The sequence below is a fragment of the Cinclus cinclus genome, chromosome 15 (assembly GCF_963662255.1).
Source record: "Cinclus cinclus chromosome 15, bCinCin1.1, whole genome shotgun sequence".
Taxonomy (NCBI): Eukaryota; Metazoa; Chordata; class Aves; order Passeriformes; family Cinclidae; genus Cinclus; species Cinclus cinclus.
In genome coordinates this window covers 8,977,605-8,990,672 of record NC_085060.1, presented here as the reverse complement: position 1 = coordinate 8,990,672, position 13,068 = coordinate 8,977,605, and the positions used below count along the sequence as shown (strand labels likewise).

Sequence of the window (13,068 nt, the reverse complement as noted above, 5' to 3'; positions counted from 1 at the left end):
CGTCATCTCCCGCCCGCAGCTCCGGAGCTGTTGGTGTTTCCTCCAGCCAGCGAGCGAGCAGTGACTCATCCAGCTCCAGCAAGTACCCGGGCTGCTGCACAGATAACTCGCACAGGTCAACACGTATTGCTCTGGAACCCGTATCTCATTTTAATTAAGACTAGACACTTCCACTTAGTTTCACACTGTAATTACAGCCCAGCCTCTTGCGGCAGATGCCAGCGTGCAGCTCCACACGAGGTGTGGCCGCCAGTTCGCCCTCCACCCTGGCAGGGTCTCCACGGCTCTCCCAGCTGTGGGGTTTGTGTGGCTGTGGGTTGTTCCCCTGCACACCCAGCCGGGCTGCAGGGCCCAGCTCTGCCCTGGGCAGTGACACAGGTATGTGTCACCCGTGCTGCTCCTGCTCTCTGCTAGCTCTAGGGGCACATCCCTGTCCTCTGGCTGCACGGGGGAAGCAGGACACTGGGAGATTTCTGCAAGCACCTGTATAGCAAGACCTGGTAGACCAAAGGAAAAGCTGCCATGAAACACTACATAAACAGCCCTAAAACCAGACAAGAGCAACGTTACATTGCCACACCTATTTAACAAAGGATGTTGCACAAAGTCTGTGCAGCAACAACTGAGCTCACTCTCAGCACCAACACCTTTGAAAGACAATAGCCTTAAATAATAAATCTTATGTCCTTCCTTAAAATCCCGAACCCAGCCTGTATTACACTATCACCTGGAAACAAACCAGTGGTGGCACAGGGGCTTAACAGCTGGATTTGCACCACTTCCCAAACTACAAGGGGAAACAGGAAGCAGCTTCCCTAGTTACACTGAGTGCCATAAGGAATTGGGAGTACTATCACTGCATTCTGACTTCTTTTAAACCACAAGAAGTCAGACTCACACAGCAATGAACCCAATAGTAACACCTCAAAGCAGACTGATCCTAAAGTGTCAGCTCCCACTCTCAGGGACACCAATGAAAACAGGGCATGCTTCACCCTCACCTCTCAGCTAGATTAGGGAAGCACCTAAAATCACTTAGAAGCACACCCTGCTCTTCTCTATAATTTTCCTCTTGAGATGGAAACTTCTCTATTTCAGCAAAGGAAGTGTGAGCAGGAAGATGAAACGGCATAGAAACCACCCTACAAGATAAGGCAAATGCTGTTTCAGCTGGAGGAGGTGGGGTGAGCAGGCTACGTGGTTTTGCCTGTTGACACATTGCTGAGGACTGAAGGTACCAAGGTATCAACTTTTTCTCAAGCTGAAATCACATTTTCCATTAATGTACAGCTTCAGTCACAAACACAGTACTAAAGGTCAGTGCCAAGACTCTATGTCCTGAGGAAGATGCACTTTTTGTTACAGGGCCCAGATGACAACCATCGACTTGGCAAATTCAAGGCTTTTACTGAGCATTTAGGATAATTACTATCAAATAGCTTTGGGCCCTTTGGTTTTCTGGAAAAATCTTGTGCCTCTCTTGTGGCAGAGCTCCAGGAGCACTCACTCTGCCAGGGTGGTAGAAAGATGTCAGCTTTGGCTGGAGGGCAGCTACAGACACTGCAAGGCGATGTCAGGACTACTTGCGGCCATCTTCACACACATAAAGCCTGCGTGAAAACAAGAACGTTAAAAACAGAAGACAAACACAAATTTCTTTTGAACAAAGCTCCATCACACTGGCCTGTGAGGTGGCTGCTCTGAACTAGTCCCCAGCTAGGGAGTGCCTGCCTTGCACAGGAAGACAAAGGACAGCCCTTGCTTCCCCCCCCCCCCCAATTTCTCCTCAGAACACCTGAGACAGTGAGCTTTACACCCAGCTGGGGCACAGCTGCACACCCTGTTCCCCCACACCAGGGGACTCAGGACAATTCAGATGTAGTTACTGCAATTAGAATAACCAGGACCTCAAAAACAACCCACAAAATAAAAAGCAGCAGCAGCCTGTCACTTGAGCCCACTCCAGAAGAAACTGAACAGAGACTACTCACACCGGTTTGGTAATACAGGTATCTATTTTATTAAAAAAGTTACAAACAGGTGGACTGTAGGGTTGTCTTACAAAATGACAAGAATGAATTCTACTGGAAAAAACTTTTTACAAAGCATTATAGGTAATTGTTCCATTTTTGCACTTGTTATTCCAGATTTCACCTATCACTGATAAAGATACAGTACATTAGATACAAGATGTTAGGTTACATTTTTATTTGTAGAGCCCTACTGCAGTGATTTGAACAACTCCTAAACAGATGCCATAGTAAAGACAATACATATTGCATTTATTATTAGCCTCTTACTCTAATAAGCAACTTCACATGCAAACTATTGAGGAAGCCTAAATAAACTTTTGGTCCCTTTTTCCCCCCAAAGTGTGCTGAAGAAACCATCTCTCATTTTCCCAGTCCTGTCACTCTAAGCTAGTTCAAGTTTAAGGTTTTTTTTTTTCATTTGTTTGTGGTTTTTTGTGTTTTTTTTTTCTTTTTTCTTTTTTTTTTTTTTTTTTTTTTGCTGAGGTCAATGAAAATGAACACTGCTTTGAAAACTACCCATAGGAATGAACCACTGACCAATATCAACCAACTTTTTCCTGCTTAGACAAAGGAAAACTAGGATCTTTATTAATTACTTTCATATCCTATTACTTCCTTACAACCTACAAAAAAGATCAACAACCATCACTTAAAAAAAATCTACTTTGAATACAAGGTTTGGTTTAATTTTGATATTAAAGTGCAAACCTAAGTATTAGCCTCAGCCTGTTTATAAAGTTCGTACAAACAGGAAAAAAAAAAATTCAAGTAACCCCACAGAAAAATAATCAGATGTTTCAATAACCAGGCAGAAATCCTGCTGTCCTCTTCTTTTCAGGATTCAAATTCAACACTGAATGTAGACACAGAATCTTTATTTCTGCTAATATTGTAAAGTCAACCTGCATTACTACCAATAAAACACTAATATTGAGATACTGTACCGGTGATCTTTTATTGTTTTAAATGCCATCATCCACAATACAATTTGTGAGTTTTCAACTGCTTAACCTCATATATCCATCACTGCTTTTACTGGAGCTTTTCTCATAGACATTTAGCTATTACAGGGAAAGAATGTACATTTCTAGAAGCATGTTCAAATGACTAAAGCTGGGCTCCTAAAAACCTAGAACTTTGGTGCAGTAGGTGAGCTGCAGTTATTAAATTTCTGCAAAAAAAAAATTACACATTTTAAACCACTGCTAGAAAAAGCTCTCATGTACGCAACACGTTAATAAAGGTGAACAAAAAGATTTTGTCTGTTCTTTGTACATTTTCATTCTGCTCTTTACACCTGTGTTATTGTTAAAATTTTCAAGTATTCAGAGAAAATGTTGATCAGGTAAACAATAAGGAAGGCAATGGCTGTTTAAAGCACACTTGCAGTTAGTATCACTGAAACCTGGTGCTTTTCCCCTTGTTACACCAAGTTGTCTCTAATATTAAACTTGTTTATTGGGGAAAAAAAAACAAACTAAAAAGCAATTTGTGACAGTGCAAGAAAAACTTTAACAAATATTGCTTTAAAATATTATTCAGAAAGACAAATATTAGGAACTATAAAATGTAAAGTGATCTTATTTGCATTAGATTTACATATGCAGAGGTCTACTAGATGTCTTACTGTGCCAGGCAAAGCTGAGCTGACAGAGTAGGCATAGAGCCTGTTTTGAAGGATACATTATCCCTTTTCAAAGGCATAGAGAAGCAATTTGTAAACAAGCAAGTTTAGAAACTCAGCAGAAGGAAAAGTGTGCTGCTGTTTTTCAATGCTACAATTGTCATGTTCAATTAAGAAACCCGAGATTGCAAGAAACATCAGCTGGAGACTTTATAGCCCATTCCAAGTAATCCCTACTGTCAAACTGGACTGGTTACAAACACACTGTCACAGCTGCATTTGCCAAGAAAAGGGATACTACATCCATACAACAGAGGTGCCTTCAGTATCTTTCCATGACACTGTCACACGTAAACAAAAAGTCTCAAAGAATGACCAACTACATTGTAGGAGAAAACCTTGCAAATAGAAATAAGCACTGATGCGAGGTAATATACAGAAGTAACCATTTGTTTAAGGCTCAACTTATTCTCCATTAAAACTCTCTTCTTTTAAAAGGCATTGAGTAGGTAATACTGAGTTTAAGTATTTAATAAATACAAGTTCAGAATTGATTAAAGAAATCAATTAAAATATTAAAAATGAACTCTTGCATATTAGCCATTATATGAACTTAGAAAGCTATAAAAGGACTGATAGATAAAGAACAGATTTTAAAACTTATGGTAAACATGCTAAGCATTCTGATTAAGGTGTGTGGATCCTGGAGGCCACCAACCTTATGCACTTAGACGTATGGCAATGTGCTGTAAGAGACAGGTTTACCAAGGCTCAGCTCTGCAACCTGGGCTGAAAGTTCTCCAAAGCAGCATCTGTGCAAGTTTCCTCTGAGTTTTATCTGCAATTTAAACAACAACAACAACAAAAAAATGAAAGCAATATTCAATACACATTCAAAGTGAGCACTGCTCCTCCCTTGCCCGGAATGGCCAGTTTTCCCTCCTGAGCTCCAAAGCACTGCTTTTCACAGCAGCATTCCCAAATGCTCCTCTGGTAATAACCTACTGCTATTCACTTTGTAACAGCTGCTGCTGTAGGATACCAAATTGCATCTATCTAAAGATCTGAAAAAGCCAGGAAATTTAAGTTCCCTTCTACAGATGCACCAATGCAGGACCTAGTGTATGTGCAATACCCAGTAACATACAGCAAGGGCCTTTAGCACAAGTTCTGGGAACAGGCAGATGAAAACTAAGTCAGTTTTGACATCTGTGTTCTCAGCAGTCAGACCCCATAAACGACTCCAAAAAAAAGCCCCTTAGCATTCAGGCAGCAGGGACAGAGCTATACACCATCATCCTCAATCAAGCACACCAACATGTTACCCATGTGACCAAACCATCTTTGCATTTCAGGTAACTTGCTTGTAGCTCCCAGGATTTATCTGCAGAGATATCCTAAAAGTCTCAGGCAAAGCTCAAAGTCTGTAGAAACCCGTCATATGTATGTGCATGTACTTCACTCTAGCAAATGAGTCAGGACCTTATGTTTCCTACAGCACCATTTCTCTTCAGAGCTGTTGATTTGCTCTCAGCTAACAGTTTGTCATGGCACAGTGCTCTGACATAGCCAGGGCTCCCCTTCTTACCTAACAACTGGTCAACCCCAACATTCAGCAGCAGCACTCCTGCCCTGACAGGAGCCAACAGCCAGGTTTTTCTTGCCTGTTTTTATGTTTTCCAGCTAACAGCAATTCTCTCCCATTCTGGTGAGATCACTCCCACCCCACACACTGTTGCTGGTCCACAAGTTTTAGACAGAGAGGGACCCTGTACTGTCAAAAGCAGCAAACCAACATGTAGCTTCTAATGGGGATGGATTAGACATGCTTATTAATACATGTTTTATCTTTACTTAGAGCACAGAAGAAGCAAAACATTAACAATGTAGCTGCCCATCCTACCAGAGTTAGATCTACCCCAAAAACTCATCTAAATCCAGCATTCAACAATGTAGCCAGCAAAGAATTGCCATGAATAGTAAGAACAGAAAAATGAAGTAATGGTATTTTCCTGCACGTGCCCTTCAGCATCCTTGCATTTGCAGGTTTGGGACCTCCCAATTCAGATTTGTCATGTCTCCATTTGTGTTTAGTTACTAAAATTAACACTACACAATACCTTATGTGGCTTCATTTGCCTGTGATATTTTATACCACTCTCTGGTCTCTTCTCTGAGCAGGCAGGAGAAAAGGGGAAGTTAAAAATATAGTATAATAAATGTGTCTGTGTTGCATAGCCACATAGACTGGAGTACACATTCAGTTTTTATTCCTAGAGAGGAATACGTTTCCTTCAACCTTGCTAAGACTAGTTACTCATGAACACAGGGGACAGAAATCACTAATCAGAATCAGTCTTGCATCCCAGTGTTAAGGTATTACCAATCCTATTTGTATCAGAAAGACTTTAGTGCATGAGCACTCTACCAGGTACCATACTTTAAGGAAGATTCAAAATACTAAACAGTGCCATACTGAAAATTCAAGAGAAATACTGGAGCAAGGAACATAATCCAGGTCCTAGAACTCTCCTATCTCTGAATGCAAGAGCAAAATGACAGAAGACCACTGCAGAAACAGGAAAGGGGAGGAAGGAAACAGGATGTGAGAATAACACACATTTTTTAAAGGAACTATGGGTTATCCTGACTATGCAGTTATGTTCCATCCTTCATCTCATCCGAGACAGCTGACTGGAACAGCAGTTTCACAAATGCTTCTCAAAAATGTCATGAAAGAACCTACACATCATAGCTGACAGATCAAGGTATCAGCACCAAAAAGAGGTTAAGTGGCACCTGTGAGTTAAAACTGACACTGGAACAGCCTCAGGCAAAGCTAGGCCTAGCAAAAAAAAACCCACCCCCACCCCCTCCCATGGGTTTCTGCAGCAGAACTGCAGGAACACAAACTGGTGTATGTACTGCTCTGTGAACTGACACACCCAAGACTCCTGGACAGCCAGGTTACAGAACTCAAGAGATTATGATGATGATCCCAGGACACTGCTGTAGTTCAAGCCCACTTTCCACACACAAATTTTCAGACAGCTGGTTCTACTTCTTCAGTTTCAATTTACCTAGGAGGGGTCACTCCTCTAAAGCAGAGGCCTGACAAGCAGCAACTGTTTCCTGGATCATAGATAAGCAGGATTACAAAGCTGATTAGAGATATCACAAGACACCATCAGCACCTCTCCTACCAGAGCACATCAGACAGAAATTACCAAGCAGCAAAGGCTTACAATGAAGTCAATGAGATCCTACATCTACTCAAAGAACAAGGATGGAGTGGGAGCCAGGAAGAGGAAAATATCCCCAAACTGTTAGGCTGAAATGAAATATAGAGCATGAAGCCTCTGAAAAGCCAGAATGAGTAATAAAAGCTCCAGACATAGTGAGAACTGGACTGAATAGGAAATGGATCAGGAAGGAAAGACTTGTTTGGCACAGGTGATGAGACTATACTGGGTAGAGACAGCATTCCCCAGAAGCAAGGAAGCAGTTTGCTGCTAAAGACTCGGGGTGATTGTCTAAGCTAGGCAGAAGGAAGGAGAGGAAATCTTTGTCACAAAAGCTCAGATCCTCTGTCTCAAGAGCTCAAAAAGACGTAAGAATACAGATGTTTCTTCTGAAACAAGAACATGTTTAGGAAACCCAGCAAATCTAGGCATAAGTTACCATTCAAAGGAATATCATGTTGCCCTGCCCCTTCTTCAATTTCACCCTTAAGATTAAATGTACTACTTAGTGCTAAATCCAGAAGCAGATAGGTTACAAACCCTCCCTTAGAAGCAATCAATTCCAGAACTATAAATTTCAAGGATGAAAGGCCTGATTTTGTCAGAGTTTAAGACAGTAACCTGCACGAGATGAACCATTAGTAACCCAGGGAACTGCCATATCCTTTGCCATGATACTTCTAGTCCACATAATCTTGTTTGTGAAGCTGCCTTAGAAATAGCTGCAACATTGCATTACTATACACAGTTCAGGATACCATCTCTGCAGCACTCAATCTTTTTTAAAAAGGCAGTGATTTCTTAAGATTCATTTCTTCCTAGAACTCCATAGACTCTGCAGGTGTGATTAATGTACAATGAAAGACTTTATTTGTAATTTTCCTCTGCTTCAAAACAACAAGCTCCCTCACCTTTCAAGAAGCAAATCTCAAACTTACACACACCTCTTACACAGAGACAGCAGCCCTTCCTAATTTCACAGAACTGGAGATAAAATCATCATGTATTATCTGTAGCATAACAGTGCTAGGGCCATGAGCACCTGAAATTTGTTATTTAAAAAGCACTTGATAAAAATCTCAAAGACAAGCTTTGAGACTTCACTCGCTGACCTTGCACTCAAGATTGATACAGGGTTCAAAGCTTCAAGTAATAACCTATTTTACCTCTTGTCACTCAGACACAAAAAGCTTATTTGAGTTAAGCAAGTTACTAACATGGCAATGGGAGTCTGAGCCTCAAGCAGTGCAGCTGTCAGGAGGGGCAGTTCCATCTCCTGGACTTCCACATCATCCCTCACTCCTGCAGTTGCCCTTAGAGATCATGACAAGCTGTTTGTGAAGACAGATCCAACAGACAACCAGAGGTCTGAGGGGCCAGCTGGCTGCACACAGAGCACACCAATGGTGCTCTGCAGTAACATGGACTCGAGCCAGTGTGAAACAAGACCTGCAACACCTACAGGGGAAACAGGAGTGTGAGGGGGTTCAGAAACACCTCACAGGAACGCACATCAAGGAGGAACAGACCTGCCCACAGTCAGGTGAAAAAGGTGCTGAAAAAGACCACACACATGGTCTTTCACACATGTGGAAGGACAAAGGAAGCTGTCCTGGAGGAAAAAAAGTAAAAATCAAAGCAACACCTGACACAGGATAAGTTTTACAGTGGGCCCTCTGAACACCACACTCATCACACCTCTTACAAGTCACTGGGAGAGTCCTGCATTGGGAAGCCATTTTGCAGTGTGTCCTCTGCTCTGGAGATCTGAGATGAAGAGCACTTTGTGCATGCCCTTGACTATCACAAGTGGGCTTCAAGCCACTTCTCACCACTCAGGGTGGTTCTCTTGCAAGAGAAACTTACTCCACTGATAAGGCAGGAGGGTACTGTCTGTTTTTGTACTACAGAACTTTATTTCTTTTAAACAAGGTCAAAGTTGTCTCAGCAAAACTACAGGGAAACTTGGTGACAATAATCCCACTGAACTCCAATGTAACTCCCATTACTTGAAAATAATTCAGATACTAGCTACAAGAATAAACCCACTACAACATCACAAAGCACTTACGCAGAAAAACAGCATCAAATACAGCACTGACAGTCAAAATAGGTGCAGATGAGATCATTCACTTTGTTTCACTGTGAAATTACTGCAAGCAAATGCAGCGTTCCCTGACTAACCCCACTGAGGTAATACAAGAAGTCCATTTGACTCAATCATGTGCATGTGAACTCCCATCTCTTTTGGAGGAAGGCTGCCTCCAGATTAGACTGCCTCATTTTCAGACTCCCTGTCCCTTTACCTCCTACTGAAATGCCATATTTAGGCACCTCAGTTAGTTATGACTGTTCCACCAACCTGCTCTGTATGGCCATGGTTGAGGTTTTTCTTAATTTCTCTCACTGGACGATGCAAGTTGTACAACATTGATCTTGTTTTTCAGGCAGGGAGGCATAGTTCATTTGCCTGACGATCTCAGCAAACAGTTCATCCACCATTGTTTTGCTCTTGGCTGAAGTCTCCATGAAAGGACAGCCCCACTCCTGAGCCAGGGCTCTGCCTTCTGCAGATAAGACTTCCCTCTCCGACTCCAGATCCACTTTATTCCCCACTAGGATCAGAGGAACTTTCTCGTATCTCTTCACCCGGACAATCTGGTCCCTCATCGGCTTGATGTCCTGGTCAAACAATCCAGCTGGTTAGTACATGCAAGGAATCAAATCCATGGAGCTGCTACAGAACCACTACAGAAACACATTTTAATAACCCTCATGTGCAACTGAGCCTTAAAAATACATCAGAAGACTTTGAACTAACAGTCACACAGATCTAGAATTCAGACAAAATTTATCACCTATCACTAAACTACTTCTTTTATATGAAAGCACACATATTTTATAGGATTTATGTGCATATACAAACAGAAAGTGAGTGCTGTGTTCTCAGTTTTTTCAGCCAGAGGTATTACTGCTCTGAAGGCTGGTTTCAGCTTTCTGAAGAAGTTGACTCAAGTCTAAGGACCTGTAACCCTAGCAGGGGCATGCCATTACACAACCATTTAGGAAGTTTGTGCTTAGTTTACAGCTTGAGAAAGCCATCAATTTAAATAAAGCCTTCTCAGTCCTGGAATGCTTAGAATAATTCATTGTGAACACATTTAATCACATGTAAGTAACCAAATTAGATGCTGTAAAGAGATTTTATTACCTAGAGATGCATTTATTCAAGTCTGAGCCACCACGGGGAGTTTACACTTGAACGTCTGAGTCAGCCTCCTCTGCCCCCTGAGTGTTTTAAGCTACTATCAGTACTACAGATTCTTGCATAGTTCTGAGACAAAGCAATCCCAGCGTCTGAAGTTACCACTGTGTAAAGAATTGCAGTGGTTTACACCTACAGCCTTCAGAGCAAACACACTACAGACAGACAGGAATAATTAAATATTAACAAGGTGGATTACTGTACATCCATTCCCCAAATAATGCAGGTTCACTGAAACCCAAAAATCAGTGAAAATGAGAGCAGAAGCATCCCAATGTCACTGCTTTTGTTTTCCAGAGATAAGCATGTCTTCAGCTTGCACACGGTTGTTTCGAGGCCTCTGCTAAGATAAGGTTTAGCCTTCAGCAGAAACAAACAGTGGGGGTGTACAAGGTCTTGCCAAGCAGCTGGAACACACCCAGCTCAGCAGCCCAAGCCAAGCCAGGAGTTGAAAATCCCTGCGCTGCACGGAGGGCTGCTAAATTCACTTACTGCCCAAAAACAAAGCCCCATTTCTACAGGCAGCTTAGACTAGTTAACGCCTGAGACAACGTCTCAGAGACAAAAAGTCTTTTTTTAGAGTGTTTTAATAGGATAAATCAAACCCAGACCCACAAATTATCGTGTATAGCTAGCTCTCCTCTCCAGTACTCCACCTACGCTAGGAGAGCATCAAGCTCGTGCTGGACAGGAATATATTTTGGGGGCAGGGAGCGGAAAATAGCAGCTCGCTTAACAAGTCACAACTGCAGAACAATGAGACTCTCCTCAAGAGCAACTGCAGAAACATGCCTTTTAGGAAGAAGAGGGGGTTGGAAGGGGAAGTCTCGATTTTAATATCGAGTGATTTCTTCACAAAAGGGGATTGCCAAGAGATTTCTGTTGGGGAAGTGGGAGCTAGGCATTGTTCTCCAGCACTGCGTGGGATTTAACAATGGTGGCACCCTGATAAGTACCTGTAAAGCAAGCAGTTTTCCATCTGGAAGCAGGGCTGGTAAACGCACTTTCAAGCTGGGCATTTACACTTTTGGCCCTTCGGAGATAAAGCGCTTCTACGCACACGTGGCTACCCCTAAAACTTCCTCCTCGGCCCAGCGCCTTCCCCGGGGCAGGGCCGTCTCTATCCGAGGACGGGACACCGGGGGAGGTTACCTGGAAGGACTGCTGGTTGACCAGGCTGTAGACGAGGATGAATCCCTGCCCGTTCTTGATGTAGAGGTCGCGCATAGAGGCGAACTGCTCGGTGCCCGCCGTGTCCAGGATCTCCAGCACCGAGGGGGACGAGTCCACCTCGATCTCCTTGCGGTAGAAGTCCTCGATGGTGGGGTCGTACTTCTCGATGAAGGTCCCGGTGACGAACTGCACCGTCAGGGCGGACTTCCCCACCCCCCCGCTGCCCAGCACCACCACCTTGTACTCCCGCATCGGGCCCCGCTCGCCGCTCCCCGCCGGGCCCGGGCCTAGGGCAGGCGGCACCGCGGCCCTCGCATAGCCCCGGCTCGCCTCAGGTGAAGGGCGAGGCCCCACTGCTCCCGCGCCGTCCTGGGGGGAGCGAGACCCCCGTCAGCGCCCGGCGCGGCCCCAGCCCCGCTGAGCTCCCTCACCGCCGCGCTCCCGCCATCGCCGCCTCGACCGCAGGACCCGCCCGCCAGGGCCACCCCCACCCGGAAGGGTTTTGCTGGGGCACCGGAGGCGGCCCCGCCCCGTCGCGCGCTCACTTCCGGCGTGCTGCGTCACGGCCTGCCCGAACTGCGCCCGGGGGGCAGGTTTGAGTGTGGCACCGAGGCACCCGCGCTGTGACGGGGGACAGATTTGAGTGTGGCACCGAGGAACCCGCGCTGTGACGGGGGACAGATTTGCATGAGGCACCGAGGCACTGTCCCTGCCCGCTCTCCCAACATGGCGGCGTTAATATGGTGGTCTCAGCCGCGGTCGCTTCGCGGGAGGCTCTGTGCTTGTCCCTCCATGTGCTCCTACTCGGCATTCGATAACTTGAACGCCTTAGCGAACTCCCTTGAACTTCCCTGCCGGGAAGAGACCCGGGGCAGGGGACCCGGCCGCGTGTCGAGAGTGGGACACCGGCACCGCGGTTCTTCGTCCCTGGAAGCCCTCTGGGCTGGTGACAAAGAGGGTCACCAAATTGATCACAGGGATGGAGCACCTCTGATATGAGGAAAGAGTGGGATTTTTCAGCCTGGAGATGAGAAAGCTTCGGGGTGATCTAATTGCTCCTTCCAGAGCTTGAAGAGAATTTACAGGAAAGACAGAGCGGGACTGTTTATAAATACCTGTAGTGACAGCAAGGGGGGAATGGGTCCGGACTGAAAGAGAGTACGATTAGATTAGATACGGGGAAGGAAATCTTTGCTGTCAGGGTGGTGAGGCCTTAGCACAGGCTGCGCAGAGAAGCGGTGGGTACCCCAGTCCCGGGAGGTGTCCAAGGCCATCCACGGCAGGCGGGATCATCTTTAAGGTCCTTTCAAACCCAAACCGCTCCGTGGTTGTGTGAAAGTTGTTACCTCTACCTGCAAGATTCGTCCCGTTCTTTACACTTCCACAGCTGCCACAAGCCTCACTGCTCGGCTGCCACGCGCTTTTCCCTGTTTCCATCGGAGCCTTTTCCATGAAGATGCTCCCAGAACCGGCAGTTTTCCAGGCGCAGTTGGGCGTGCTGGGCTCGGCTCCACACGCCCCGGCAGGGATAGGAGCAGGGATGGCAGCAGCGATGGCAGCAGGGATGGCAGCAGCGATGGCAGCAGGGATGGCAGCAGGGATGGCGGACAGCAGAGGTCAGCACGGTACCGGAGCTGTCCCCGGCAGCTGCGGCACCGGCCCCGCCGCTTCCCCGGCAGTGCAGCTCCCCCGTGGTTAAGAGGAAGTGACTAAAAAGAATCAACATCTGTT

At 45.2% G+C, this 13,068-nt stretch overlaps 1 protein-coding gene across 3 annotated transcripts; it reads right to left on the bottom strand.

Annotated features, from left to right (window-relative positions):
• Nucleotides 1-1,371: 1,371 nt before the first annotated feature.
• RAP2C (RAP2C, member of RAS oncogene family) lies at nucleotides 1,372-11,807 on the bottom strand. 3 transcript variants are annotated; one of them, XR_009933649.1, is made up of 4 exons: nucleotides 11,317-11,807; nucleotides 9,262-9,581; nucleotides 4,376-4,495; nucleotides 1,372-1,610 (listed from the first exon to the last, which is right to left on the bottom strand). XR_009933649.1 is itself a non-coding variant. In XM_062502746.1 (3 exons), exons 1-2 carry the CDS (start codon nucleotides 11,587-11,589, stop codon nucleotides 9,303-9,305), a joined length of 552 nt encoding a protein of 183 aa, XP_062358730.1. In that variant the 5' UTR covers nucleotides 11,590-11,807; the 3' UTR covers nucleotides 1,997-4,495; nucleotides 9,262-9,302. The 3 variants fall into 3 exon arrangements, 1 of the variants encoding a protein (XP_062358730.1); XR_009933650.1 differs by lacking the exon at nucleotides 1,372-1,610 and adding an exon at nucleotides 1,997-3,204; XM_062502746.1 differs by lacking the exon at nucleotides 1,372-1,610 and having other exon boundaries at nucleotides 1,997-4,495.
• Between the last annotated feature and the right edge of the window lie 1,261 nt (nucleotides 11,808-13,068).